This window comes from Triturus cristatus, chromosome 2_1 (assembly GCF_964204655.1).
Source record: "Triturus cristatus chromosome 2_1, aTriCri1.1, whole genome shotgun sequence".
Classification (NCBI taxonomy): domain Eukaryota; kingdom Metazoa; phylum Chordata; class Amphibia; order Caudata; family Salamandridae; genus Triturus; species Triturus cristatus.
The window spans coordinates 219,163,482-219,189,834 of NC_140581.1; the positions used below are offsets into that span (position 1 = coordinate 219,163,482).

At 43.8% G+C, this 26,353-nt stretch overlaps 1 protein-coding gene and 1 long non-coding RNA gene across 5 annotated transcripts in view; one reads left to right on the forward strand and one right to left on the reverse strand.

The window, feature by feature from the left end:
* Positions 1-26,353, forward strand: part of WDR7 (WD repeat domain 7) — a 1,596,127-nt gene that overhangs the window by 137,726 nt on the left and 1,432,048 nt on the right. For all 4 annotated transcript variants that reach the window (XM_085630124.1, XM_085630134.1, XM_085630121.1 and 1 more), the window contains 5 exons: positions 2,277-2,355; positions 9,130-9,304; positions 11,809-11,885; positions 21,353-21,472; positions 23,078-23,223. In XM_085630124.1, the coding sequence (XP_085486250.1) occupies positions 2,277-2,355; positions 9,130-9,304; positions 11,809-11,885; positions 21,353-21,472; positions 23,078-23,223 (597 nt within the window). The remainder of the gene's footprint in view (positions 1-2,276; positions 2,356-9,129; positions 9,305-11,808; positions 11,886-21,352; positions 21,473-23,077; positions 23,224-26,353) is intronic.
* LOC146863991 (uncharacterized) overlaps positions 1-26,353 on the reverse strand; it is a 211,375-nt gene that overhangs the window by 133,378 nt on the left and 51,644 nt on the right. The window lies entirely within an intron of this gene.

The following is a 26,353-nucleotide window of genomic DNA, read 5'->3' on the forward strand; positions in this document are numbered from 1 at the left end:
TTTTTTCATTACTGTTTTAGCCTTTCAAAGGCGTCCGTAAGGTCCATGCTTTTTCAGCTACAATTAGAACAGTTTCACGTTTTCTTTGCTTACGCTTCCTATGTGAATTACTTCCCAGTCTAATGTGAATGTGGTAGCATCCTAGGAAAATGTCTTGCCATTGCATTATCTTGTAGAGTTTCCAAAAACAAACATTCGTACATCCCTCTTGAGATATGGAATGCCTATATTCTATGGTTTAATGTTACTGGACATAATCTTAACCAGGCCTGAATCTGTGTAAGTTACAGTATTGAAAGAGGCACTCTTGTGGTTTGGCACCCTATGATGGCCTTCGACTACCATCATTTTAATTGACTTTAGTGTGTTATTTTACCCTAGCCTTAATGTAGGACGGGCCTGCTTCTCTTCTCTCTTGTAATCTTGTTGTCTTTCAGTGGGAGCTGTCACAGAGTAGAACAGTCTTGCCAAGAATAGAAGGTGTGGGATGTGCATTTGAAAGTGTGAGAGGGAGAGAGAGGTGTGGAATGTACTCTTTGGTTTCGAAGTGCAGTGTTGTGGACAGTGATGCACACATGTGCTTGGTGTTGTACATTGAGAGATAAGGTATGTGATGCTATAGGACATTGAGAGATAGAGTATGTGATGCTATAAGCAGTTGTGCAGAAATGTGCATTGTGTTGTACATTGGTGAGAATTATGAAGGTCTTACTATTGGCTTTGACATGGCCTCATGTCATTTTGTTTTCTGGCTTTGACTTGCTGCAGTTTTTCTGCGTGCACAACAGTGCTTGTAAGTTGTTTGGGTTATGAGAATTATGAAGTGTTTACTATTGGCTTTGACATGGCCTCATGTCATCCTTTTTCCCTGGCTTTGCCTTGCTGCAGTTTTTCTGCGTGCACAGCAGTGCTGGCAAGTTGTTTGGGTTATTCACATTCAAGGTCTTTCTGTTTTTCAGAGCGATTGCTTTTGTTTAATGTACTCTGGAAGGCCTTGTAGGAGCTTCGTCAAGATAGAGGCTGGAAGATGTGAGAATGTACAACTCTGTCTCTGAGTCAAAATACGGGAGCTTGGCCAGCGTCCGTCTTGGCCTTGACGCAGACTGATACAGCCAGCTCGGTTTTTTCTAATGAGAAGGGGGCGAGGTTTTCTAGAAGCTTCGCCTCACGTTTAGTAATGGTATTTAAGCTGGGAACCTTCGAGGGCTAGGTGGAAGCTCGCCATAGAATAGACGTATTGCTGCGGAGGTGATGGAATTTGAGTCCTGATCGAACTCCTTCCTGGACTGATGTAGGGCTCCCCCAGCTAGAGTTGGCAAGGATGTGGCTTAATCGATCGGTGAGGTGTTCCTAACCATTTTGTATATATTTTCTACTCTTTGCTACTTGTATATACTGCATTTTATTCTAATTTTACATTTTAGTCACTTGACTTTTGGGAATCTGCATTTACTGATATATTTGGCCTACCGTTCTAAAATGTTACATTAATAAACTTGTGTGTGTTATTTTAAATGCACCTGAATTTGTTTTCTTGCCTTGCCTAAAGGGAGTGCTGCGTCCTTTCCTCGTCTTTAGGGAGTGCTTCTCAAAGTGTGTGTGTTACTATAAATGCACCTGAATTTGTTTTCTTGCCTCGCCTAAAGGGAGTGCTGCGTCCTTTCCTCGTCTTTAGGGAGTGCTACTCAAAGTGTATTATTTAAAGATGCAGTGGTATATTTGGCTCCAAAGTGGGAGTGCAGGGTTTGAGTGTGTCCTTTTTGCGAAAAGCACATTCATTACAGTTACGGTACGGTAAAAGACGCATTTAGTGACCTCTTACATGGGTTACATAGGAATATTTGGTATAGTTCCCCCTAATCCCCATCCTCCCAAAATATTATGCTGTCACGGATGAAAAACTTTGAATTCAGTTCATATTCTCTCTTTCTTTTCCATTCCATATTCAAATTTGCTTTCTAATTTATCTGTTAAATTAAAATGATTTAATTACATGTCTCTCTCTGGAATTGTATGTGTAGATGGCAACTTGATGGCACTGAGTTTTATATTTAGCACCCTTTATCTAGTGAAGACCACCGAGTTGACATTTGCAACCATTAACACAGATATTTTGTTGTTTGAGTCGGCTTCGAAGAATTTCACTTTTTATGTGCAGTACGAATTGTGCTTGAAAAATAAAATAATAAATGAAAACGTCCTCTAGTAAAACATGCTTTTTTTCAAAGTCTCAATTTTAAAACGTGTATTTAACATTTGTCTTATCTGTTTTACAGAGAGATGTGTCTGTGGGATGTAAATGATGGAAGGTGCATTGAGTTCACAAAACTGGCATGCACCCACACTGGTATGCAGGTTAGTAATGTAAATGTCTTCTAAAAACAGCTCAGCATATGTGTGTGTGTGTGTATGTGTGTATATATATATATTACCTACTGGCGGTCGCCAGTAGGTAGTTATAGTTAGGACCACGTTTCCATAGGAAATCCGCAACATTCTATTTTGAATAACTTTGGCGCCGGTCGACGAATCCTCGCGAATTTTTCAAAATAGGTGGGGCGCTACGCTCTGCTCCTACCCTGAAAGTCTCGGGGGGATTCGTCAAGCGGGGGCTGAGATAAAAGGGGGGTCCCAAAACGCGTTTTTCCCATGCATTTTTCCATAGGACCTTTAGACACAGCTACAGCCCGAACGGCTGAACAGAATTACTTGAAATTTGGCAGAGAGGTAGTCCTCAGGTCAAGGAAGTGCCTTTTGTAGGTTTGGTGTAAATCTGTTCAGTAGATTCTGAGAAAATAGCCTTTAAATCAATATATATATCTGTGGCAGCTTACGGTGCGCTTACGGTGCGCTTACCGTAAGCTTACCGTAGGCGTACGGTGGCGTGCGCGAGCGCGATTTTGATTGGCTCTTAGATCTTAGTAAACATTCGAATCGGTCGAAACCAGGAAGCGGCGGCCGCCATTTTCTCTCTCGCTCTCTGAGTTGGGCAGCAAAAACGAAGCCCAAAAATGTCTAAAGAGGCAGTTTCTTGAGATCCTAACCACCCAGCATTGATATAGGGGTCCCCAAACAACCCCCAAGTCCAAAAAAAAAATAATTTATTTTTCGGAAAATCGCCGATTACGCTTACCGTACGCGTACGGTAAAAAAATTTTTTTCAAAAAAATATCCACATTCTCCCCACCCCGTGTGCAAATGGTGCCCGAAGGGCACCATTTGTGCATGGCATATAAGCGGTATGAAATTAACAAATGTGCGCACGGTGCGCGAAGCGCATCGTGCGTACATGGCCCATCCCGCATAACGTGGGCACGCGGTGCGCGCAGCGCACCGCGTGACCACCGTGCGTGCACGGCACTAACTGCGTAAAGTGGGCGCGCGGTGCGCGAAGCGCACCGCGTGCTCACTGTGCGCGCACGGTGCGCGCACGGAACGCACTGCGTTAACTGGGCGCGCACGCCACGAATGGCGTAAAGTAACTTAGCATTTAAAAAAACGTACAAATTCACTGAAAAAACCATAGGTTTCACACACGTTATAGTTAGGAATTAGCATTTAAAAAACCTTGCAAATTCACTGAAAAAACCATAGGTTTCACACATGTTATAGTTAGCTGTACATTTCACTCGTAAAAAACCAATGAAATTCCCCCGTTATAGTTAGTGCAGGCAACTATAACTCACGCGACCGCAATCTTCTGCTGATGACATATGTGTCTTTATGAAAAAAAAATATTTGTAATATATGTATAGCTAAAATTTAATGGAAGAAGACATGGGCAAATAAGTGTCTAAATACAGTATTAGCATCAGCAGAGGATTGCGGTCGCGTGAGTTCTAATTGCCTGCACTAACTATAACGGGGGAATTTCATTGGTTTTTTACAAGTGAAATGTACAGCTAACTATAACATGTGTGAAACCTATGGTTTTTTCAGTGAATATATATATATATATAATGTGTGTGTGTATATATATATATATATATATATATATATATATATATATACATATTAATATTACATATTTAGGTGATTATATTGTACAAGAAACAGTGGCTTCAAAATCTAGATTTCTGAAGATTTTATGATTTTACATAAATTATGTAATTTATGTCAAATATGGAATTCATCCACTGAGAGAACTAATCTGAGCCTGATTTTCTTTCCTCCAGGTAGTTAGTATTATTGATGACAATTCATTCACAGTGCACCTATGTAATCACAGCACCAGAACACACTACTGCTTTACTTGTTTAATTAGCATAATTTTCACAAAAGATATGCATTGTACAATGGGTTTGAAATCGGTGACCATTGTGGGCTGAACTTTGCCGGCCTGTTTCTCAAGTCATTTTCGCTTACTAGTAATGTTTAAATGTGCGCTTATGAAAACAGTTGCTCTTAGTAACACATGGTTGGGCCGCATTTATTTTCACTGCCATGGCATTAATAGTATATATTTAAATATGTACATGGCATAATATACTATTATTAGCATTGTTGAGTGTAGGAAAGGGCCATAATTCTCCTCGAGTGGGTTATGATGCCCCTCCACTCCCTCAAAAATGTTCCTAAATAGCATATTGTCCTCAGCAGACATGCATAAATGGTTTATTTCATGCTCTTTAGTCAATGGCAGTATTTATAAATAATGGTATTTAACCATAACAAGAGCACAAGAGTTTAAATCAATGCAGTGAGATACAATCATATTAATTAGTCCCATTAATTATGGCCCCAGGTTTTTCCTTCTACATAGAGATTCTAGGATGGAATCTGTGAGACATTATTCTGTTTTCTCAGGCTAGTTCCTCTAAAGTGATGATAACACCTTCACACTAATAAACACACATTGACTCATTTATTGCTGCAGTGCAAAGGTATTACTGTACAGAGTAACTGACGTGAGAAAGCACAGATTAATGCCTCATAGGTTTCATTTGTTTTCTTTATGTATATTTACGGGGAAAAAACAAAGTGTAAAGTAATGCTATAGTTGTGTTCCATGTCTGTACAATGCCAGTCCTGTGCTTCTTAGAAGTATCTGTGTATAAATGTGCTAAAGTTGTGGGTAGTCATTCTTTCTTTGGGGTGTCCATGTAAGGATCTGTACGCCAGCGCCTTGAACAGTAAGTATCCTCCTTCCTTTTTGTGCCATTCACTTCCCTCTGAATGGCACCATGGGTGATGCATTCCCCTCAAGCTGATCTTATGGCTTGCTGTATGTATTTCCATCAAATCCGCATTGAGCGATGGTCCTACGGAAGGTGTAGGAGGATTGAGCCCCAAGGTTTTCAAGGAGGATCTGGTATGCCAATCTGAAGGCACTTCGCATTTCTGCCTCCTTCACAGGGTGAAGTTGCTCTTACAGAAGGATGGTCCTGTCCTACCCCCACAATCCCCAAATGCTGGTGATTCAGCAGTACCAGATAGTCCTTTAGCCTTCCTTCTAAAGTTGCAGATGTCATCTTGGCTGCCAGAAAACCCAATATGAAATGCAATTATGCATGTTGCTGGAACACATTTGTTCAATGGTGCTTCTTGGAAGGCCTTGATACTTTTAAGCCTCGTTTTTCAGACATACTGAATTTCACTATTTCCCCTGCAGAACTGGGCCTGACAGTGGCTACAATTAGGGGTATTTGCCTGTCCTGTCTACCTTATTGTTTCTACCTGGCCAGCCATTCTTGTTTAAATCACCACAAGAGGCACATATTGTAAGAGGTATAAATTATTTGTTTCGTCCCATTCTGTTCATTGACCCTCATAGGGATTTGAATCTTGTGTTGACTTTTCTAATGACATTATCATTTAAGCCAATGCTCAGTTACCCATTTCGACTCTTCACTGTTGAGAAACTAACATTGATGTTAATAATGTCAGTCTTTAATGGCATAGAATTCAGTACCAATGTTTTTGTCCACTGTTCGGAATTCTTTCCAGATAAGTAGCCCTTCATACCTGTCCATCCTTCCTACTCAAGGTGGCATCTGCGTTTCACATGGACCAGTCCATTACCCTTCTATCTTCTTCCCTTATCTACATCCCAGCCAAAAGGAGGAGTGGGTGCATAGACTGGACACTAGGCATGCAGTATCCTAATATGTGAACTGCACTCGACAGGACAGTGTGAATGATCAGCTTTTCAGTGTTTTGTCGAGAAACACTCCATTTTTTGATTGGGGTTAGGTCATCCGCTTTATCAAGATGGGAAATATCTTGGCCAGGAGGTCATTTTTTTCCACTCCACCAGGGCCCTGGTGGCTTCTGTCTCTTTTACCAGAGGCATTCCAGTAGCTGACATCAGCTGGACAACTACATATAATTTCTCTAAGCATGGAAATACTTCAAGGGTGCCTGTGAAATATGGCTGTTTAGATTATTACATTTGGTAAAATAAAAACACCCAAACATATTAAAATACATATTTTCTCTAATAGATTAATGCATGATCACAGGACAGAATATATTCTAATAAGGCAAAAAGAGGGTGGGAGCATCCCAGCACTCAGTTTGCTTCAATGCATTATGGTAAATGCAGTGCATGAAAACACTTATTTCAGTGACAGTCTTTAGTTTTTCACCCTTGTTGGTGTAGCCTGTGCGCTGTATCGCAAGAAATGTGTTTCTGGATAGATGTCAGTAGCGAGTAACACATTGTTTTGGGGATGCTGGAAATGCTGCCCAAAGTCTTCAGGTCTCTGTTTTTCACTGGGCGCAGGTGCATCAACCAAAGCTCGTCACACCATTAGCTCATGGGAGCCTTTTCAAATAATAGGGTGGGAGCACACTGCCTCACCCCAATATGACGTCCGTAGAGCGTATGGGCCACTTTTTTACATGATAATGCCATGTACTCAATTTTGTGGGCAGTGATATCCTACCTCGGAAATGTGCGAAAAGAAAAAGTTCCATGTCTAACATAATTATTTACGATTAACTCAAATATAATATGTAAAACCATGTTATACAATTAATACTAACGTATCTAGTTTAAACAAACAATGTATTACAGCAGGGTTCTTCAAAGTTGGTCCTGGAAGGCCGGGTCCATGCCAGACTTTTAGCATATCCCCATTTGGGTAAATGTAGTTGTCTTAAAATCTGGCATGGATCCGGCCCTCCAAGACCGAATTTGGAGAACCCTGAATTAGAGCACTGGAATATTGACCACTTCATTGAAGACAATGGAGCAGCACCCAGAGTAGAAGGTTTGAAGCTGGTCAGCCATTAGGAATGCCCCGTTTGTGGGCTAGAGGGCCCGTTACAGGTTTGCAAATAGAGCAGACAGTGGCTACCTGCTCCATGTGTCTTCACCTTTGGGCTGCACTCTGCTAGAACCCCATACCCAGTCTAAGGTGCCAGCACCCCTCTTCAGGGTGCAGCAGCTCTTTGATCAGAAGTCGCTCTCACTGTGTCTGTGAGGACCCCACCCAGTCTTTGTCAAATGAATAATGTAAGCCCTAAAAATCTTAGAAAAATAGAAACAAATAGGCACATAGTTATGTTTATTTTATTCCTTTTACTCTGCCGAATTTGGGTTTACGTTCCCCCTTCGAGAAAAAAGAGAAGGGGACTCTGCACGAACTGGCGACGCGAGTGGCTTCTGTTACGAGTAGGGGTGGGCGGAATTTGCGTAGTCGCGCTACGCAAAGCTCTGCGAAACGGTAAAAAATCTCTGTGAGCGCGCAGAGTTCCGCGAACACGTGAAATTGCTTGTTCTGCCCGTTTGCGATTTTTTTTTTTTTCCTGTTTGCGTGCTCGGAGGGAAATATCTCGCAAACACGCATTTTGAAATCGCAAACAAGCAAAAAATTCAGCAAAGCTGCGGAATTTTTGGCAATTCCGCGTTCTCTGCAGAATGCAAAATTACCCAAATTCCGCAAATTCCGTGAGCGGAACGGAATTTACTGGCCAGGCCTAGTTACCAGACCTGTTCCTATTGTGTACAGAGGAGTTGTTTGTTACACACTCAGTTGCATTCACTGCTTCGGGTGACAGAGATGATGGTAATTAGCTTTTCTGCCCCTACCTGCCGGATTATAACTATTAATTACCACGCCCTAATTAGAATCCCTCCCCTGTGTCCTAGGCCCATAATTGTCACGTAGGGTAATCGCACCGTTTCTGCTTGCAAATCCGTGCAATAATGCATAAATATAGGCCTGCTGCTATCGATATTTCAGTGCTCTGATCTACATGCTCAGACTCTCTCTCTCTCCTGTCTTGTATTAACAAGGATGTGGCTTAACGGCTATAGCGCCCGACTTTGAAGCTGGGGAACCAGGTTCGAGTCTAGCGAGGCTGAAACATCCTGTGATTCTGGGCAAATCACTTAATCTCCCCGTCCCTAATTTAAATGAATGTGTCCTTATGTAACGCAACTGGTGCTCATGTAAAGCGCCCTGATACCTTCGGGTCGAGTTTGCGCTATATAAAAACTGCGAGAGAAAGGAAAAAAATACATATGTAGGCTGTTTGAGGAGTCAGGGATGCGGGGTCAGTAAATGAGGGAAAACAGTGAGGATGTGCTTGCTCTTTGGTTCATACAGCGACTGAGCCTCGGGAGGGGGGATGGGTAAGTCTCCCAAGCCCTTGTCTTTACCTCTGCTTTGCCAAAGATGTGAATCAGTTTGGAAGAGTTGAGGGCAGGTAACTCCTGCACTTTGAAAGGAACAACAACTACGTGTACAACAGGAAAATAACAGAGACCAGCAAAACTGGCATACAAAAAAGCAGTAACATTTAAGCAAATTCTAGAACAAAAAGCATCCCTGTTCCTAGTCACAATAATCTAATGAAGGTAAAATATAAACATAATTGTATTTATGTGTAATTGAAATTCTCTTAAATAAACACAGTTTCATATATGGACTGCAGCTGATGTACATAGTAGATGTGTGCAGACCCCTCAGTTAACAGTGAACATACAGCTGGGGGGAGGGGCGAGGGCTATACATTCATTGTGACCTCCTTCTGTGTCCATACACGTGTACTATGTCCTGCAACCACAGCCTATGAAAGTCTAGTATGTACCTGGACTATAGGCCATCATTCTGATATACATATAAGATATATCAGTGGGTTCTGAACATTTTCTTATATTAATGTTTTTGTGTGTTCTAGTTCTACCAGTTTTCTGTTGGGACTCAGCGAGAAGGAAGGCTTCTGTGCCATGGACATTATCCGGAGATTCTTGTCGTGGATGCCTGCAGCCTCGAAGTTCTTTATTCTTTAGTCTCAAAGATCGCTCCTGACTGGATCAGCTCTATGAGTGTTATCCGGTCCCACAGGACACAAGGTGGGTGCCCTTTTTTACTGTTTAGGTGGCCGATCTTGATGGATTGCTCTGCATTAGCAATGTTGCAGTTTTATGTAATTCAGAGTGACCTTTCTGAATCCACGTTTTGCCTCAGACCGTCATCCAGTTGGGACGTAGAATTCCAGACTTTAGATAGTAAGGCAGAGGCACCTGTAGGCAGCCGCCTTGAGCCACCATCTTTCGCTATCAAAGTCCTTGCCCTGTAATGCTTCTTCTATGTAGGTTGTCTTCGTGGCGCGTGCCTAATTGTGATCATCAGTGGAAAGACTGACACAGCTCCTATCATTCCCTATCTGAGGCGGCGTGAAAGTGGCATCCAGGTCTTTGAGATCCGAGCCCTGGAGTATGTTCCCATTGAGCGAGGATAGCTGTTTCTGACAGACCACATTAACAGCTTTACACGCTGGTTCGCGTTTATAAGACTGTGCAATGAATGTCACATATGAAATGAATATGACCTGCAGAGACAAAACGGAAGCAGACTTATAACAGACAAAAGACTTCTATCAAAAACAGTGGTTACGGATGTGAATGTATAAATGCACGCCAGTAAGCCCCCTACTCATTATCTTTTTCCTGAGTAAAGACTTTGTGACACTGGAATGAAAGGTCGCAGAGGCTCTATGTTCTTTAAGAATGAGACGGACTAAATAACTTTTATTTGCATTCGAAGAGAAAGTGCTGGCTTTCCTCGTCTTAGAATTTTGTAAGAGACATGAAGTATTATATATAATTCATTTATAAAGAAAAAATATGCTAGGGGAGCTCCTCCGCACCCACGCATTGAAACAATTAAAAACTGTAACATTACTAAATAATTTATGTACACCTTAACAGCACAGATGACAAAGCAAACTGCATGCTTGTGGGTTTACAGCAGGCGGCTTATGGGAAATCCTAGCCATTTTGGCAAGGGGGTGAGGAGAAGATGACCAGAATGGCATGCATGTCCAGCAGACTGTGCCAGCGCTGGTGTCCTCAACTTCTCAACAGACCATGCAACTGATTTCTCATTGCTAGATTTAAATGTGTTTATTAAAAAATAAAAACGGAGTCCAAACAGAGAACAGTGCATATATCACATCCATTTTATAGCATTACCTTATGCAATCCTACCAAAAGCTTAATTTCACCACAACAAGAAGATTGAGCAATTACTACACCAAAAACATTTGCAACATTTAATTGAGCAACCTAAAAACCCCAAAACCTAAAACTCAGATGGCAAAAAGGGCAGCAGAGTGACATTCAATTAGCGACACAGAGAATCTCTGACATCCCCAGCCCCAGTGAACCAAATCCTCAGCTCCACAATCAAAGGAGAGAACAGTAGTCTGACCCGAAGGCATCCCGAGAACCACCCAATCCCCAACCTACGCCTTGCCTCGGCCCTCATCACAAACCAGACCATCGAGGAATGATTTTGCTGATTCCATTTGGACGAGCACATGTATCTTCCACTCATGGTCTACTCTCGGTCTCACTGGGTATCCCACAGGTATGGTAGTGACCGCTTGCCACCAAGGCCAGTTTGATGTCCATCAGAGCTCTCATTGTCACGAGTGTTTTTGGGATGAAGTCTGGATAAAGCGGCCACTTGTTCTCCCCTCATTTCACAACTTCCTCTTGCACATCACCTGCAGAGCCCTCTCCCTCCAGTCTGAGCAGCTAAGCACCGACATTAGCATGCCAACAGACACTTTCTTTGGCCGAAAGGCTATCACTACCACAGCCGCTGAGACTTCTGATAGGAGCCGATACAGGTCTCTCATCGTCTGACCCAACCTCTCTGTTAGCAGCTTAGAATGGCCACTTGCAGGAAAGCAGTGCACCCTAAGACAACCTCTTCTCCTTATGTCCCAAGGTGACCATGGTAGTTATTGGACTTTGAACCTTTTAAGGTCGCTCACATCTTCCACTTCGCCATCATTTGCCCCTCGAGGTTTTGCACAGCAACATGGGTTAGTGTTTTTTGCTCTACAGTTAAGACCCTGCTAGAAAAGTCCCCCAACACGGTCTATATGTGCTGCAGAGCAGATTCAATAATGACAGCTTTTACCCATTTATCAGCATGGAGAGCATTGATGGACTGGAGAGCAGGATGCTATATAATGGTATGCCAATGGCAGGTTGTGCCCCATAAAAATGGTCATATATAGGAAAAATCACAATGCCTTAACAAAAGGGAGGTCTCTACAAAACCTTTATGGTGGCTGTGATGACTGATTTGCTGCGGTTGTTGCACATAGTGTAGCATGAGAAGCCGTTTGGTGAGATAATATTGTACAGACTATTCCATATTTGGGAGCTTTCTTTTGTACCCTCCGCTGTATGTCACATTAGACTAGTGAAGTGTGTCATCGTGAACATGCACCCTAGTTCGTCGCATGGCTTCTTTTTACCACAAGTGTTTGTGTGCAGGATACTGAGGTTTGCCGTCATTTGAATGTTTTCTGAGGTTTATTTGTGTTTGTTTTTTTAAGAAGATACAGTTGTAGCAGTTTCAGTGACTGGCATTCTGAAAGTGTGGATTGTTACTGCAGAAGTTAGTCGCATGCAGGTAAGGAGGTCACTTTTACTCTGAAATTTTGGAATTTGTAATGTTCTTAAACATTGGAAATGTTCTTTCTTCTTGTTACATTATAGTTTACCTCCTAAAATGTTTGTGAGATGTATTTATGATAATTGCACACTGTCGGAGCCCCGTTCAGAGGGCCACAGGCGAGAGGGGTTACTGGGCCCAACCATGGGTGTTGAGGCCTTTTACTCCTGATGTCCGTGGGCCTGACCTACTATGGATCCTGAGAAACTGTCCCAAGAACCCCTTCAGCACTTGACTCTCAGGAATAGAGTGTTCTGAGCAGCCCATTGCTCCCTCAGGATGAGGTGGATACAGGAGGGTGAAAATGGGCTCAAAACTCAACATGTGCACAGCAGCTGCAATACATGATTGTCCAGCTAAATACTTACTTTTGTGGTAAAATAAGTCTTTTATTATACTGCTGCCAACACAAAGAAAAATATGACGTTCACAAACAACTACACAGTCCCAGGACTCTAGTGCTTTTTTAGGCAGTTCCCCGTGTCTCACTCCCTCCTCATTCCAAGCAATAGTGCTTATTCCCCATTCAACATCCTGGGTGATCCCAACTTGTAGTCCGAGCCTCGAATCCACTCTGACTCTATATTAAAATCCACAGTGTTTCAGTACCACAGCACTTTCCAGCCATCAAATTCCCCAGGGGCCTACTGGCCAGAAATCAGTCTTATCCACAACTGTTGGAGTTCCGCAGTGCGTCCCCTTTGCAGGTGCTGGAGCACTTCAGGTGTGTTCACTGAATTTGGCCCAGTGGGCTGTACTCAGCAGTCTTGAAGTTCCTCACGCGTGCTTATACCACCACAGTGACTGGAGGGTCCCCCTTGCAGGGTAAGTTTCTGGTTAGTGTGTGAATCGTTCAACCAGTGTAGGTGCACCTCGGTGAGGATTCCAACCAGGTCCCCTGTCTTGCTGGCATCCGGGGGTCACTGTATCCTCATTGCACATGGGCTCCAGCCTGATCAGCCCACCAATGTCCTTGTGGCAGCCCCGCCTGGCATACGGGGTCATGGATCACCACTGCCCAAGGGCTCCAGCTCTCACAGCACAGCAAACCTCTCACGGCAGTCCCTCCTGACATGTGGGATCACCATGTCCTCAGTGCACGTGAGCTGTGGCCCAATCGGGTCAGCGATGTACATGGCTCACTTCATGGCAGCCCTCCTCTTGTATACAAGAGTCGCAGACTTTGTCCTGCACACGGGCACTGACCTGATCGGTGCAGCAACAGCCTCCTCACTGCTCGCAAACGGAATCCACACGAAAGGGCTCCCCACTGGACCTCGCTCCCTCCAACTCTATTCTCTTCTTCACAGGGCACACTGGTCTTGGAAAGCAGCCAGGCAGTGGTGCTCCAGTCTCCAGCGTAGTAGGTCTTGGATACCCTAGAGGATGTCCCCTCACCCAGCTGGGAGGCTAGCAGGCCCTGTCCCTCAGTCCTGGTCACAGGCAGAAGTCTTTCAGAGCCTTCCCTCCTCACACAGCCTGTCTGGCTGATTTGCAGTTAATAATTTTAAGGGTCTCAAGCTCCCCTGCTTTTAGTCCATTTCTAGACACCAAATGTGATTTAGACTCCGGGTCTTTCATATTTATGTTGGGTGCCTGCTTCCTTTTGAATTGTGCACTTCTCTTCCTCTTGAAAGTAGTCTGTCACAGCAGGAGCGACTCTAAAGCTGATAGCCCCCCAAAACACAGGCCATTGTAGTGACTAGAGTTCACATCTGGGTGTCAGACAGGTGTATCAAACGGTTAGCCCAGGACCTGAGCCCTACTATTTTTGATACTCTTATCAGCCCCATCTCCTTCCTGATAGATGCTCAGGCCTCTTTCTTGTGACCTCTCTCTTTGAAATGTTCAGGAGGGGGGGTGCAGGAAGGGGACTACCCTTGTTATCTTTTTACCAGTGTGATCCTCCCACTTTACAGAATTGCAGCAATACACATCTGTCTGGGGGGATTCTTCTACCGCCACTTCTCATGTTTCACCATGAAGGCCCTGGGTCTTCCAAAAAGGAACGAAGAGTTCTTCATGTATTGTACGCTTCACATGCACACCTACACCTAGCACAGGCATTTAACATGCATGAACTGCACTGGACTATATCCTGCATGTTCGGTGCCACTCACAGGCACACATATAAAGCAATTGATATTGTTGCCCACCTCTATACTCATAGGGTTGTTTGCTTGACTCCAGTACTACATTGTTTCTTCCATTGTTCTACACCAACCTATTGAGGGTTTTATCTAGGGCCCTAAAAAGCTGCCTTTCAGAGACACAGACTATTCCCTAGAAGAATCGTCAGAGGGACACCATTTTCATTTTGGCCACTCTTCCAGTACTTCTAGTGGAAGGTTGATCCAAGACTCGAATTAGGTTTTCAGAGCCATCAATGCTAATGTTGTTGTCAGTATGTCTTCGACTAAGATATCTGTACACCTGAACAGCAGAACAAATCCCTCGTCCTGCCCGGGTTTATGACCGCATAGGTGCAGTCAACCAGTCATGTCCATAGTGGTGAAAGCAGCTGCAAGAAAGGGCATAATGCATAACTGTTTATTTGGAGTTTTGATACTAGCAATATTTTGAACCCTCATCCCACGATGCTGGGCCTACCTTTGCCAAGTTTGACGCTGACAAAAACTAATTAATCTCAAAAGTAGGAAATGTATGCATGGTGTTTTTCCTTTTGAAGTAATATGAGCCCACATGTCAAATGCTGATATTAAAGTGCTAAATTAACACTTGAAAGTAGACACAAGAACGCCTTATAGAATGCACTGAATTACCTAAATATATACATATTGAATATAGAAAATCTATTTTAAATATATATACCTATGTTTATTAATGTATGTAAAGAAAATGTATGCGTACATAAATACAGCCTTGGTTTCCTGGTTAACAAAAAGCATTGGCGAAGCAACCCAATCTTTCATTTCTGCTTTGCCAGAAAAGAGCTGCTGGGACTTCCAATGCGTTTTGCTGATACTGATTGGCAAAAGAAAAAAAAAAGTTATTGTGTTATTGCCAATGCTGAATTGCATTGGGAAAGAAAACACAGTAATATATTGCGTGCATGTGCTCTCATGAATTCACATATATGCATCATTTTACTAAGGCTGCTGCAGGTGATTACGTTTACAAACTCTTGCACCACCACACGTGTATGTGCGTGACATGACGCGCAGCCATTTTCTTTTATGTTTAAATTTACTGTATAACATTTTTTCTCCAAAAGCACATTTTTGGAAAGCAGCAGGCCAGTAGAAATTGCTGCTGCTGGACCTTACTAAAGAGTTAAAATAAAAAATAAAAGAAGTAACGGGACCTGTGGGGAAGCAAAGAATACACTAAAAGCAAAGTGGCGAGTAGAGAGGAGCGGATGAGTAACAAAAGCGATGTTATTAAAACATTTTTAAAAAGCAGTAGTGGGGCTAAAGGCAGAGCTCGCAGAGGACAGGCAGGTGTGTGGGAGTTGGATGGGGCAAGGGTATGGAGGGCGAAGAAGTATGAGGATAGAAGAGAGCATGAAGAGAGCATGAAAACACATGCATTCCCTTGGATTGCTAAAAACAGAGGAAGGAAGTTTGATAATTGTGAGAAGTGGAAGGATAGAAGTCATCCAGTCAGAAGATGGTTCAAAACTGTACTGCAGTAGTGGGGCAAACATAAGCAGAGCTAGGAAAGGCATTACGTTAGAAGCAAGCAAATAAGATTGACAAAAATGACAACCAGTAATAAGCAAATGGCTGACCCAAAGCCCACTGTAAGTATTGGTATTGTTCACAATAGGTGTTTCAACATCATTCTAGGAGAGATCTAATGAATTTGTGTTCTGTGATAGGACGTGGAGTTCATTGTCAATGGTAAGAAAAGGTATTGCTAATTTATATAAAATTGTGTATTGATGTAGTACTAATGTGTATTTGGGTAGTGGGAAAAACAGGACTGACCGTTGGTTGGATTCATGTTCTGTACGGATGTTGTATAATGAATGCTTTTGTGGAACTGTCAGTGGGTGTTGAGTAATCTTTAGTGAATTCATTTTCAGGGCAAGCTTTTATGGACATTCCAGATTTAAGTTTTTTGTTGTATGTTTCATGAGTGTGCTTGCCCATCAATCTGGCAAGTCTCAAAGTATGTCTTAGTTCTTGCTTTTTGAGATTTGTGCATGCCATTATTAATTGTTTTCAAATATTACTTTGATAATTCAGCGCATAGTTTAAAATGGGTTTCTATAAAACAGCTAAAGCAACAGTCACTATTTTTAAAGTATGCATTAGCTCAAGTTGTTTGAATGTGCTGCAGGCCCGGTTCTAGCGGGTCGGCCAAGCCCACCCAAACATGAGCGTGGCACACCCAAACATGAGCCTAGGCCCTGGCAGTGACGTCACGAAGGCCCTGGCAGTGACGTCACGAAGGCCAGTAGTAAATGACCACTTTCATTGAAAACGTTCCTCTGTACTTTGTTTTTCTTCCTGTTCTGGGAGTTTCATGATTGGGCCTGGGCTCTCTTTCACAGGCACCCCCAATCACGCATCTCCTTTTAGAAAGGTGGACTGTGTCCCTGCACCACTCTTGCAGGTAAAATAGGGGCATATCAAAGGGGACAAATCCTCTCTTTGGCACCCTGTAACCGTAACCGTTCTGCTGTGTGGATATTTGCTTTTCTATTCCACGCTGGAGAAAAAAAGTTTGTTTCTCCGGATTCACCTTTCCTGGCCCCTGCAGCTGCTTATCAAATCGGGCTGTGAGGAGGAACCGAGCAGGTGAGAGAATGCCTCATTTAAACAGTTTTTATTATTATCATTGCGGACTCTGCCACGGATACAAGACTACAATAAACAATAAAAATGTCCTGATAACTCTGGTGATTAATGATCCTGCCAACCCTTTGTCTGTGGGTAGTTTTGAAATGCAGATAAACTGTAATTTATGTGGATAGCTCAATGGGTTACTGCCTTTGTCACAAAGATTCTGGTGTTACTTGCAGTTCAGAAGTTACAATCCTATCATTGGACAGTGACCTGTGAACTGTCATCAAAGAGCTGCATGTAAACCTCAATTATAACTTAGCTTTTTTTCTTTTTTTGTGTTGTAATATAGTTAGAACTTCCCATCTTTCATTATTCTAATGTTGCTAAAACGAGTTTGTTTGGGCAGACATTTTATCAGTAAAGCCAACCCCTAACCACTGGGATATGCTTTAAATCCTGAGTTTGTACTTCTCCAGACCAAACCCTCTTAAAATATACTGCCTATCAGTATGGATGACCTGTAATTCCTACACCTTAGAATCCTCATTGGCTAATGTGACATTCCCTGTAGATTGATTTACATACGTGCATGATTGATTGTCTCTGTATAATGTGAGCATGATGTAAAGTACTGTCACACCCTACACTACAAGTAGCGCAATACAACAAATGAAATGCATATGTGAGAGTGGCTACGGAGAGATGATGGGCGCTGGTGGAGGGTGGTAGTAAGGGTGTCCGAGAAGGAGGTCAATAGGGAGAGGGGCTACAGACAGATGAGGGACACTGTAGGAGGGAGGCAGTGAGGGAATCCAAGAAGAAGTTCAATGGGGGGCTCCGGAGAAATGCGGGCACTGGAGGAGGGTGGCAGTGAGGGAATCCATCCGAGGAGGAGGTCAATAGAGGGGGGGGCTACGGAGAGATGAGGAGCACTGGTGGAGGGTAGCAGTGAGGGAATCTGAGGAAGAGGTCAATTGGGAGGGGGCTACTGAGAGATGATGGGCGCTGGTGGAGGGTGGTAGTAAGGGTGTCCGAGAAGGAGGTCAATAGGGAGAGGGGCTACAGACAGATGAGGGACACTGTAGGAGGGAGGCAGTGAGGGAATCCAAGAAGTTCAATGGGGGGGCTCCGGAGAAATGCGGGCACTGGAGGAGGGTGGCAGTAAGGGAATCAGAGTAGGAGGTCATGAGGGAGAGCCCGAGAAGTGTCACTTGCCTGATACTTCCACCTCAGTAACCTTCTCTTCCCATCCAAGAGAGATTACATGGAAAAAAACACTTTTTGAGAGAGATTTGGAAAGAAAATAATGCGTTTTACTGGGTCCTTGTAAGACTAAGGAGAGATAAAGGAGGGCCTTAAAGCAGGCCTGGCTAGACATATAAGTGACAAATCAGGCCTGCAGTGGCCCACCCGAATGCATCCTTGGCCCACCCAAATAAAAATTCCTGGAGCCGGGCCTGATGTGCTGTCAAAATGGGATCAGCTTCCGATAATGTGTGCTGGAATTTGTTTTAAGCTGAAACTCATGTTAAAAAGTGGTAACCATCCTAGTTTAAGAACTCCTGCGCCCAGTGTTGTCGAAACCTGCCAGCTTGAATGTATAGACTCAGGGAGCCTGTAAGGTTTAGTGACATTTACTCCAAGATTTTCAGTGTATGCCCTGATAGTACTGCAAACCAATCGTGGAACTCTTTGTTGCTTAGGCAAGGCTTTTAGATCAGTTGTGTGCGCTGTGCACAGGGTGTGATGTTCTGAACATTCTGTTACAGAGGTATAGTGGTAAGGCATGCCTTGCGTGCAGTGTACAGATTGTATGTGCTGTGATAGTGCACTATGCAGGACATCCGTTGTGCACTGTATACCAAACGTGCCCTCAGAGTATTGCCCCAAGCGTGTTCTATAGCCGTTTTGAATTAACAGTGGCTAGTCTGTTACCAAGCATTGGCCTAACGGCCAGAGCCGTAGAAGTTGATGCTGGGGAACCGGGTTCGAGTCTCGGCAGCGACGCTCAACATCCTGTGATTCTGGGAAAATCACTTAATCTCCCCGTGCCTAAAAGAATGAATGTGTCCGTCTGTGACGTAACTGGTACTCATGTAAAGCGCTCTGATACCTTCGGGTCGAGTTCGCGCTGTATAAAGCAAAAACAAAAAACTGTCATTGCACCTGTAAATCACAAGACGTGCAGCATGTATCAGTGTGCTGTGGGTGCATATGTGGAGTATACACAAGCTCAACACATCCTTGTGAGCCGTGTTCTACGCTGAGTGTTGTGTTTCACTCTCTGCTGGAGACCATGCTCTACGTTTATCTTTTTAGGTCTCGCCTGGCGTAGACTGCGCAGACATGCGCAGTCTCGCTGGCGAGATTTAATGAGTTTGGGTAGATTTCACTAGCGGGGTTTAAGCCCGCCCCTCTTTTCCATTGGCTGGCGTCACCGTTTATGCTAAACGGTGGCCAGCCATTGGAAAAGAGCATCTAGTGACGTACTGTTTTCACTTTTAGAGCCGTTCCAGTTGGACTGGCTCGGTAGCTTTACATTTGTAGTAAAGGCTTTTCTTATCTTTATGGGGCCATGTGTTTCAAACATAAAGACAAGAGATCGGCTGCAGCGCGGTCCTCTTTCACTTTCAGGACCGCGTTGCTCTGCCTTGTTCTGGCTGACCCTCCACTTGTTTTCTCAAGCATCAATATTAAACGCAGCTCCTGTACCAGCCATCCCGTGCACAATCTTCCTTCACATGCTCTTCCCCCACTAACGCCTCTGCCGGTGCAACCTGTCCAACCATGACAACTCTTCAGCACACAATCCAACCAGGACCCAACCCCCCAATAAAACTTGTAGGATGGGTGGGCAAACTTTTCCCCCTGGTAGTGCGAGGAGTCAGAGGATGAAACCCCCTCTCCTGACTCCTTATATTGTGAACCCCCCAAACTCCACCCTTCCGCAATCCACCAATCCTGTCCTCAAACCTCGCGAAGCTTCCCAGCGGAAGACTGGGCTGCGCCTTCGCTTCCCCGGGACTCACATTGGCGGTGTGAGGCAGCCGGGCGGTATTTGCATGGGCGATAACTTCCTGCAAACCAATTCTCCTTTTCTTGGGTCTTGAGTATGAATTTTAAATGAGCAGCCCACCCAGTCCGCTTCCTGTATTTTATCAACTATCGTAAACTGCAAGACTACAATTCCCAGAATACACCCAAAAGACCGTCACTTGCGTCTGCAAAGACGGGACTTGTTCCTGAAGTTGTGATGCAGCATGCGCGCGCCCTTGGTGTGCACAGCCAGCCACGCGCGGAAGGAAGACATGCTGAAGTTGTGAGGCTTTGGCTGGTCTTAGAACTCTGGCATGGACATGACGCACCAGCACGTGGCTGTAAGAAGCAGGGGAGTTTGTGTAAAATAGTAGTCGGGCGGTGTCCCACGGCAAATGTGACTAGTTCGTTTCCCTGCTTTCTTGCACTCCGGTACTGGTAGGCTTCATTTCTAAAGACGACGATTACATTAACAGTACTGTGGACACCCCCCCCCCCCCACACACACACACACACATTCAGTAATCACTGAATTGAGTATTTGACGTCCACAGAATGCCTGCCCTTCTCTTAGAAGAGGCTTTCATAATGCAAAATACCCCGTTTTAATAAATTGGCAAGATTTGCAATGTGACAGCGAATGCGTGTGTGAAACTTTTGCGTTCTCCAGTTAACTAACTGAAATACGGTTGCCACCGTTTACACATTTGACTTGCTCAAGCATTGAACTAGGAGGATGTGTTCTACGCATCCAATTAAATAGATCTACCTATTAAAATGGTAATGAGGGGGGCACGTCCTCTACCTCAGCAGTGACCTGGCAAGAATTGCACATTTTGCACTTTGCCGCCTCCCATCAATCACCTGTACAGCTGCTAAACTGCAGGCAAAATCCCTGGGAGGGGATTGAAGGGTTGAGTGCGGTAATCGGGGAAGTTTAAGAAAACGTGGTTTTACAAAGAACTTTAAGGCAATGAACGGGTGGTCTGGAATAAGATATATTCATGGCAGCTCAAGTCGGCAATCCGTGCGCCCTTCCAACTGCAGGCCCCTGCCTAAAGCCACCTCTGCTGGTTACTATATTTGTATAAGCTGACTTGTAAGTGTTGCTTACTGTCTCACTTTGTGTAGTATTTGTGATTCAGAATATCTCACCATCTTATTTAAGGCATATTAATGTTACTTCATCTTCGCTTCTGTGCAGGTGTTAATTTTGCTACCAGGAAGGCGGACGGTATGGTGAAGCTCAACGTGATCATCTGTAAGCAAGCATTGGCATAGCCAATAGGTCTCGCCTTTGGGACCTTAAAAGTGTTTAGCCATGCAACAGTTAATGTTGTTGCACCAAAGATATCGTGCTGCATAACTAAATACTTAAAAGGTCCCAAAAGCGAGACCTATTGGCTATGCCAATGCTTGTTATCAGGTTTTTACTCGTTCTGTGCTTTGCCACTGAATTGGAAGACCTGGAATAGCTCCCACAAATGCTAATACTGCTTTCTGGATGTGTGTCCAAGTGTGATGAATAATATGAAAATGTGGTTATATAATGGTACGTTAATGTTCGTCTGATCTCTAATGAGCCACGGTCCTCTTCGTTGCCCAATTTACAAGGATGTGTACTTTGTTTTACAGGATACGGAGCCAGTGTTTGAGGAAGAGTCTAAACCAATTTACTGCAACAACTGCCAGAGTATTTCCTTTTGTGCATTCACGCAAAGATCTCTGCTGGTGGTTTGCTCCAAATACTGGCGGGTAAGGACAGCCAGGCACCCAAACCTGCTGACGGTCTGGCTCAAGATCTTCACTACCACGAAACCAATGCTTCGCTCTTCCTTGTCATTCCTGCTTACAGAAAAGCTTTAAAATGTGTATCAAATTATCACTTTTCATTTACATGATCGAGTGTTGCATTTTTTTTGTTTGTAAAATAGAGTTGTTTGTAGTCTGCCAAAGCAGTGGACATCTGGGCGGAAAGAAGGACCTCTCTCTGGATAGAAGCTAGCATAAAGGACATTAGATACGCTGGGTGAGGTTTGTGCCCATCTTTGCAGTCCCTAGCCATTGTGGCTCTTTTATAGTTCATGCCGGGTCTGGTGGCTTAGTGGACTAATGTGTCCACTGTTGGGGTCTGTGTTTGACCTCATGGCCACAGGTACAAATCCCAGCAGGCTCACTCAGCCTTTCATCCTTATGAGGTCCATAAAGTGGGGTAACAATAAACATCTGTTATTGAGCACCAAAATACGCTTCTGGGTGAACGTGCACTTTACAAATACACTTTGTGTTACGTTATTTATTTTTATTTAGACCTTTGGTATCACGCACGACTCGCACCCAGAGGTGCATCACGGCGCTGCACTGCTCAAATGAGAATAAAACATTCTAAAACAGCCAAGCCTTTAAACCCTTCATATAGGAGGTGAAGTTTGAGCAAAAGTGAAGACCAAGAGGGAGTTAGTTCCAGTGATAAGGGGCTGTGTAAGAGAAAGATCTACCCCCATATCTTAAGGTACAGATGCGTGGAATCACCAGCATTGCCTTATCTGAAGATCTTCGACATCTAAGAGGCAGGTAGAGATATAGTTGAGTGGACAGGTAGGTTGGACGAGACTTGTAGAGTGCCTTATGTGTCAAACAGCATAGTTTGAAAATTACACGCTTCTTAATCGGCAGCCAGTAAAGCTTCCTGAGAATCCGGGAGGAGGGCGAGCGAGAGGGAAGATTACATATTAGCCGTGAAGAATTATTCTGGACCACCTGCAGTTTGGACAGCAAGGTGCTGTTTACCAATGTCAATAAAATGTTACACATTCACCACAGTGGGCTGTGCTTGAGAAGATCCTGAAATGGAAGTTTTGCACCATGGCCAGTCCTTTCTCATGCAGGATACATAGGGGGTTGCTAGAGACTTGTAACTGCAGAGATGGAATTACCAGTGGGGCTCTTGGCCGTGTCATAGTTAAGCCTCCATGTGGTGAGGTTACTAAAGGACAGAGCTGGCCCTGAGAGTCAAGAAGTGATAGAATTGAGGAACCTATTGAATTGGTTGGACAAGAGGCAAGCTAGATGAATAAATCCCAGGAAAGCATATTGAAGTCACCTAATCAGCCCACTGAAATAGATGCAAATGCTCAGGATTCTGTTTGACATGCTCTGTAAGAAATATTTTTTTTAATGGAGTGTACCACGTGGACAAAATGTTACATCATTTTCAGTTATAAAGAAAACAATTCTGGGTGGTCTGAATACCAATTCTCTTTACATATTCATTTTTTTACAGCTTTTTAAAAATTCTTTCTTTTCATTGTATAAGTTATATGCTGCCTGATTGATGGATTTAAATAATTTTATTTGTAGGTGTTTGACGCTGGAGATTATTCTCTGCTGTGTTCAGTTCCCAGTGAAAATGGTGCAACTTGGACTGGTGGAGACTTCGTATCAGCAGATAAAGTGATCATATGGACTGAAGATGGGCACAGTTTTATTTACAAGTTACCTGCCAGGTACTGTGCTATAAGTTCAAATTATATACCTCAAAGTAATCTTTAGAAAAAGCAGCACACACTTCCCGAAATAGAACATACTTTGATTTATGCATGCATTTCTTATAAATAGAAGTATTGTTTATGATGGTTCAGTTAACTCAAGAAGATGGTTTACAATCTTAACTTCAGCCTCATACTGTGTATATTCATTCAGATGAATATTCTAATGTCCAGAAAGAACCTATACCTGTGGTTTGTGACAGTTCGTCATGTAGTCCGTGTCTGGGATCATTGAGATATCTACCTGTCTACCTGGTGAGCGGTAGGCTGCTGCTTGTTTTCTTGTCCAGAGGTTGGTTGCTGGATGTCTATAGTGAAATACTCTGCAGAGCAAACACATGAACAAGAATTGATAAGGAATTTAAACCTAAGCAGCCCGTTCCCTGTTGTCCCGCGCTGATCGTGCTGTCTGGGCAGGTTATGCAGTATATTGCCAAGCAGTGATGGTAGTCCTTGTTTTTCCCATTCTCCCAGTCTATCGACTGTGCAAGAACTCCATGCTGGGTAGTTGTGGCTGCTTATTTCACTAAATTAGTGATTGTGTGTTGCCTGCTGTATCTTTCATAGGGTGATGTCATCTCTCACTCGCGGTTGGTAAAGTTTGGACCAGGAGCTGAGCTCATGTCTCCTCCTCCATCCTGTTGTTGGAGGAGCAGTTCAACCAGGGCAGAAGGACACATGGCACACGGGTCATTCTTTATAAATACTAAACTCTCTAGTCTCCTGTCTTGTGCTCAGTACAGTGGAGTTTAGTTTGGGGCCTAGTAATCTCTGCCCCCTTTGATTTTGGTTGTTCAGTTTTTCTCTCCCATTTAACCTCTTGTTTTTCAGTGCAGCCGATTTTTGGGATCTGACAGTTGTCTACTGATCCTGTATTGTTGTTTAGTCAAGATCCCTATCCGAGATTGCTCCTGTGTTCTTCACTTTTGTTTTTGTTGCTCCTTTTTTCTCTCAAAAAGGCAGATGGTCACAATTGTTTTGTATTTTGAAATGTGTGAGAGGGTTGTAGGTCCATCAGGGGTTTTGAATACACATTAAAGCAAAGTGGTAATCGTGGGGTGCATTGGGGCACTGCAGATGTGACTAACTGAGCGGAGTGGCGATGTCAGACCCTTTGCTACATCTTTCCCACCTATATGACTGATCCAATCATTACATTGTGGTTAGTGATGTGTCACTGATGGAAGGTGGTGCAAAAGGATATTGTGGTCCCCTTGTTGAAGGTGATCGAGAGGTTGTGGTAGCATTTCCAGGCCATTTTGTATTTTTATGATTACTATTTTTTGGCGATCCATGTTAGACTAGGTATGTGGCCGTCGCATGAAGTGTTGCTCTTTTGAGTAGCTGATCAGACAGGCTTCAGGAAGGTGAGGATTATCCGGTTTTGTATGCAGGCAGTCTAAAGTAATGCTGAAGTCACTGTATGGTCAAGGATCCTCTCTTTAGTATGTTAAATAAACATTCAGACTAGAATTTAGCAGTTCATTTTGACAAATCACCCTATTATATTATATATTGTTTATTAGACTGTGCATCAATAAAAACCTAATTGACAATAAATACATTTCCTACATAGATTTAAAAAAGGTAACAGTGTAAATCGTTAACCAATTGGAATTCCGATGAAAGCCACAGCAAGGGCTTTTTAAAAAAACTATTTTTTTAAATAAAGTTTTATCTATCATTTTTAAGACACATACAAGCCATACAATTGACAGCTAATGATGTGGGTAGTAAAAGCATGAACAATATTAAATAACAAATTGGAAAAAGGACAATTCAGAGAAAATATGTAATACTTTATCCACTTCTCGATGCATAGCAAAAACTTGTCGACTGTGATAAACAAGCATTTGCAATGCAATAGGTCTCGCATTTGCGAGAGTTTGAGCTGTTGGCATTTGTAGGAAGGTGGAATCTGACTATATGGTTGCCCCAACTTTGTGCCTGGTATTTGAATGGTTTTTGACTAGTCTGGCTGGGATCCTGCTATCCAGGACCCCAGCCTATCTGCTTCCTCCTTAAAACTGATGTGAGTACCCTAGGTACATACGAATTGGATACTGAGGACACCCTATCAGCCCCTTGTAGATGGTACCCTAGGTACCCAGGCCATGGGTCCCTCAGAGGCCTACCAGGGGCTGCAGCACTTATTGTGCCACCCCTGGGACAGCCATACAAACTGACAACACCAGACCACTACTGTAGTCTGGGTAAGGTGGTGCTTGCACCCCTTACAGGGATATAGGTATCCTGTATCCCACTTAATACAACACATATATCCTCATAGGTCACCCCTAAGGCAGGCCTTGCTAATCCTACAAGGCAGGGTGCTGAGATATGTGTGAGGGGGAACCCCTACCTGAGTAGGGCCCCTCTGCAACCTTCATAAAACTATTTCTGGGTTGTTTGTAGTGCAGCCATACCATATACTCTTAACCGCATTATAAGTAATCGCGATAGCGTGATAACTTGAGAATGGCTACACAGAACCATATCGTGTTTGGTGTCAAACATGTAGGAATCATGCCCCCAATCCAGCCATGGGAGTGAGGGCATGATTCCCCCCTGCTAGAGGGGCGATATGGGAAAAGCGGCAGAATTTAGACACCAATTTAAAAGTGCACACGTAGTACAAAATGGATGCTACCTGCCACCCACACGACTCTGGCTGCCTGTTGCTGGGCAGAACTCCAGCCACGGCAGCTGGACAATAGGGATCTTGTTGCAGGGAGGTGCTCCCACCTCCCCAGACAGACTATGTGGATTTGAACTGGGTGGGTGCACCATAGGATGTCTTTCAGACTTGCACGTAGGCTTCTCTAGTGCCTACTTCTGCATACACCGCCTCAAACCGGTTCTGGGGCATCCTGTCCCCTGCCCAGGTGGGAAACCACACAAAGGGGAGAGGGTGTAGCCGCCCTTTCCCGCCTGAACTCTCATTGGTGGGCTCTGATCAGGACACTCCCCTAATCTTTGGATAAAGGTGAATACAGGGTCCCCAGAGCCTCAGATTATTCTTGGACTTCACAGACTTGAACTTCGACTTGCCGCCGCACAGCTAAAGGAAGTAATCTCCCTTGGGGTA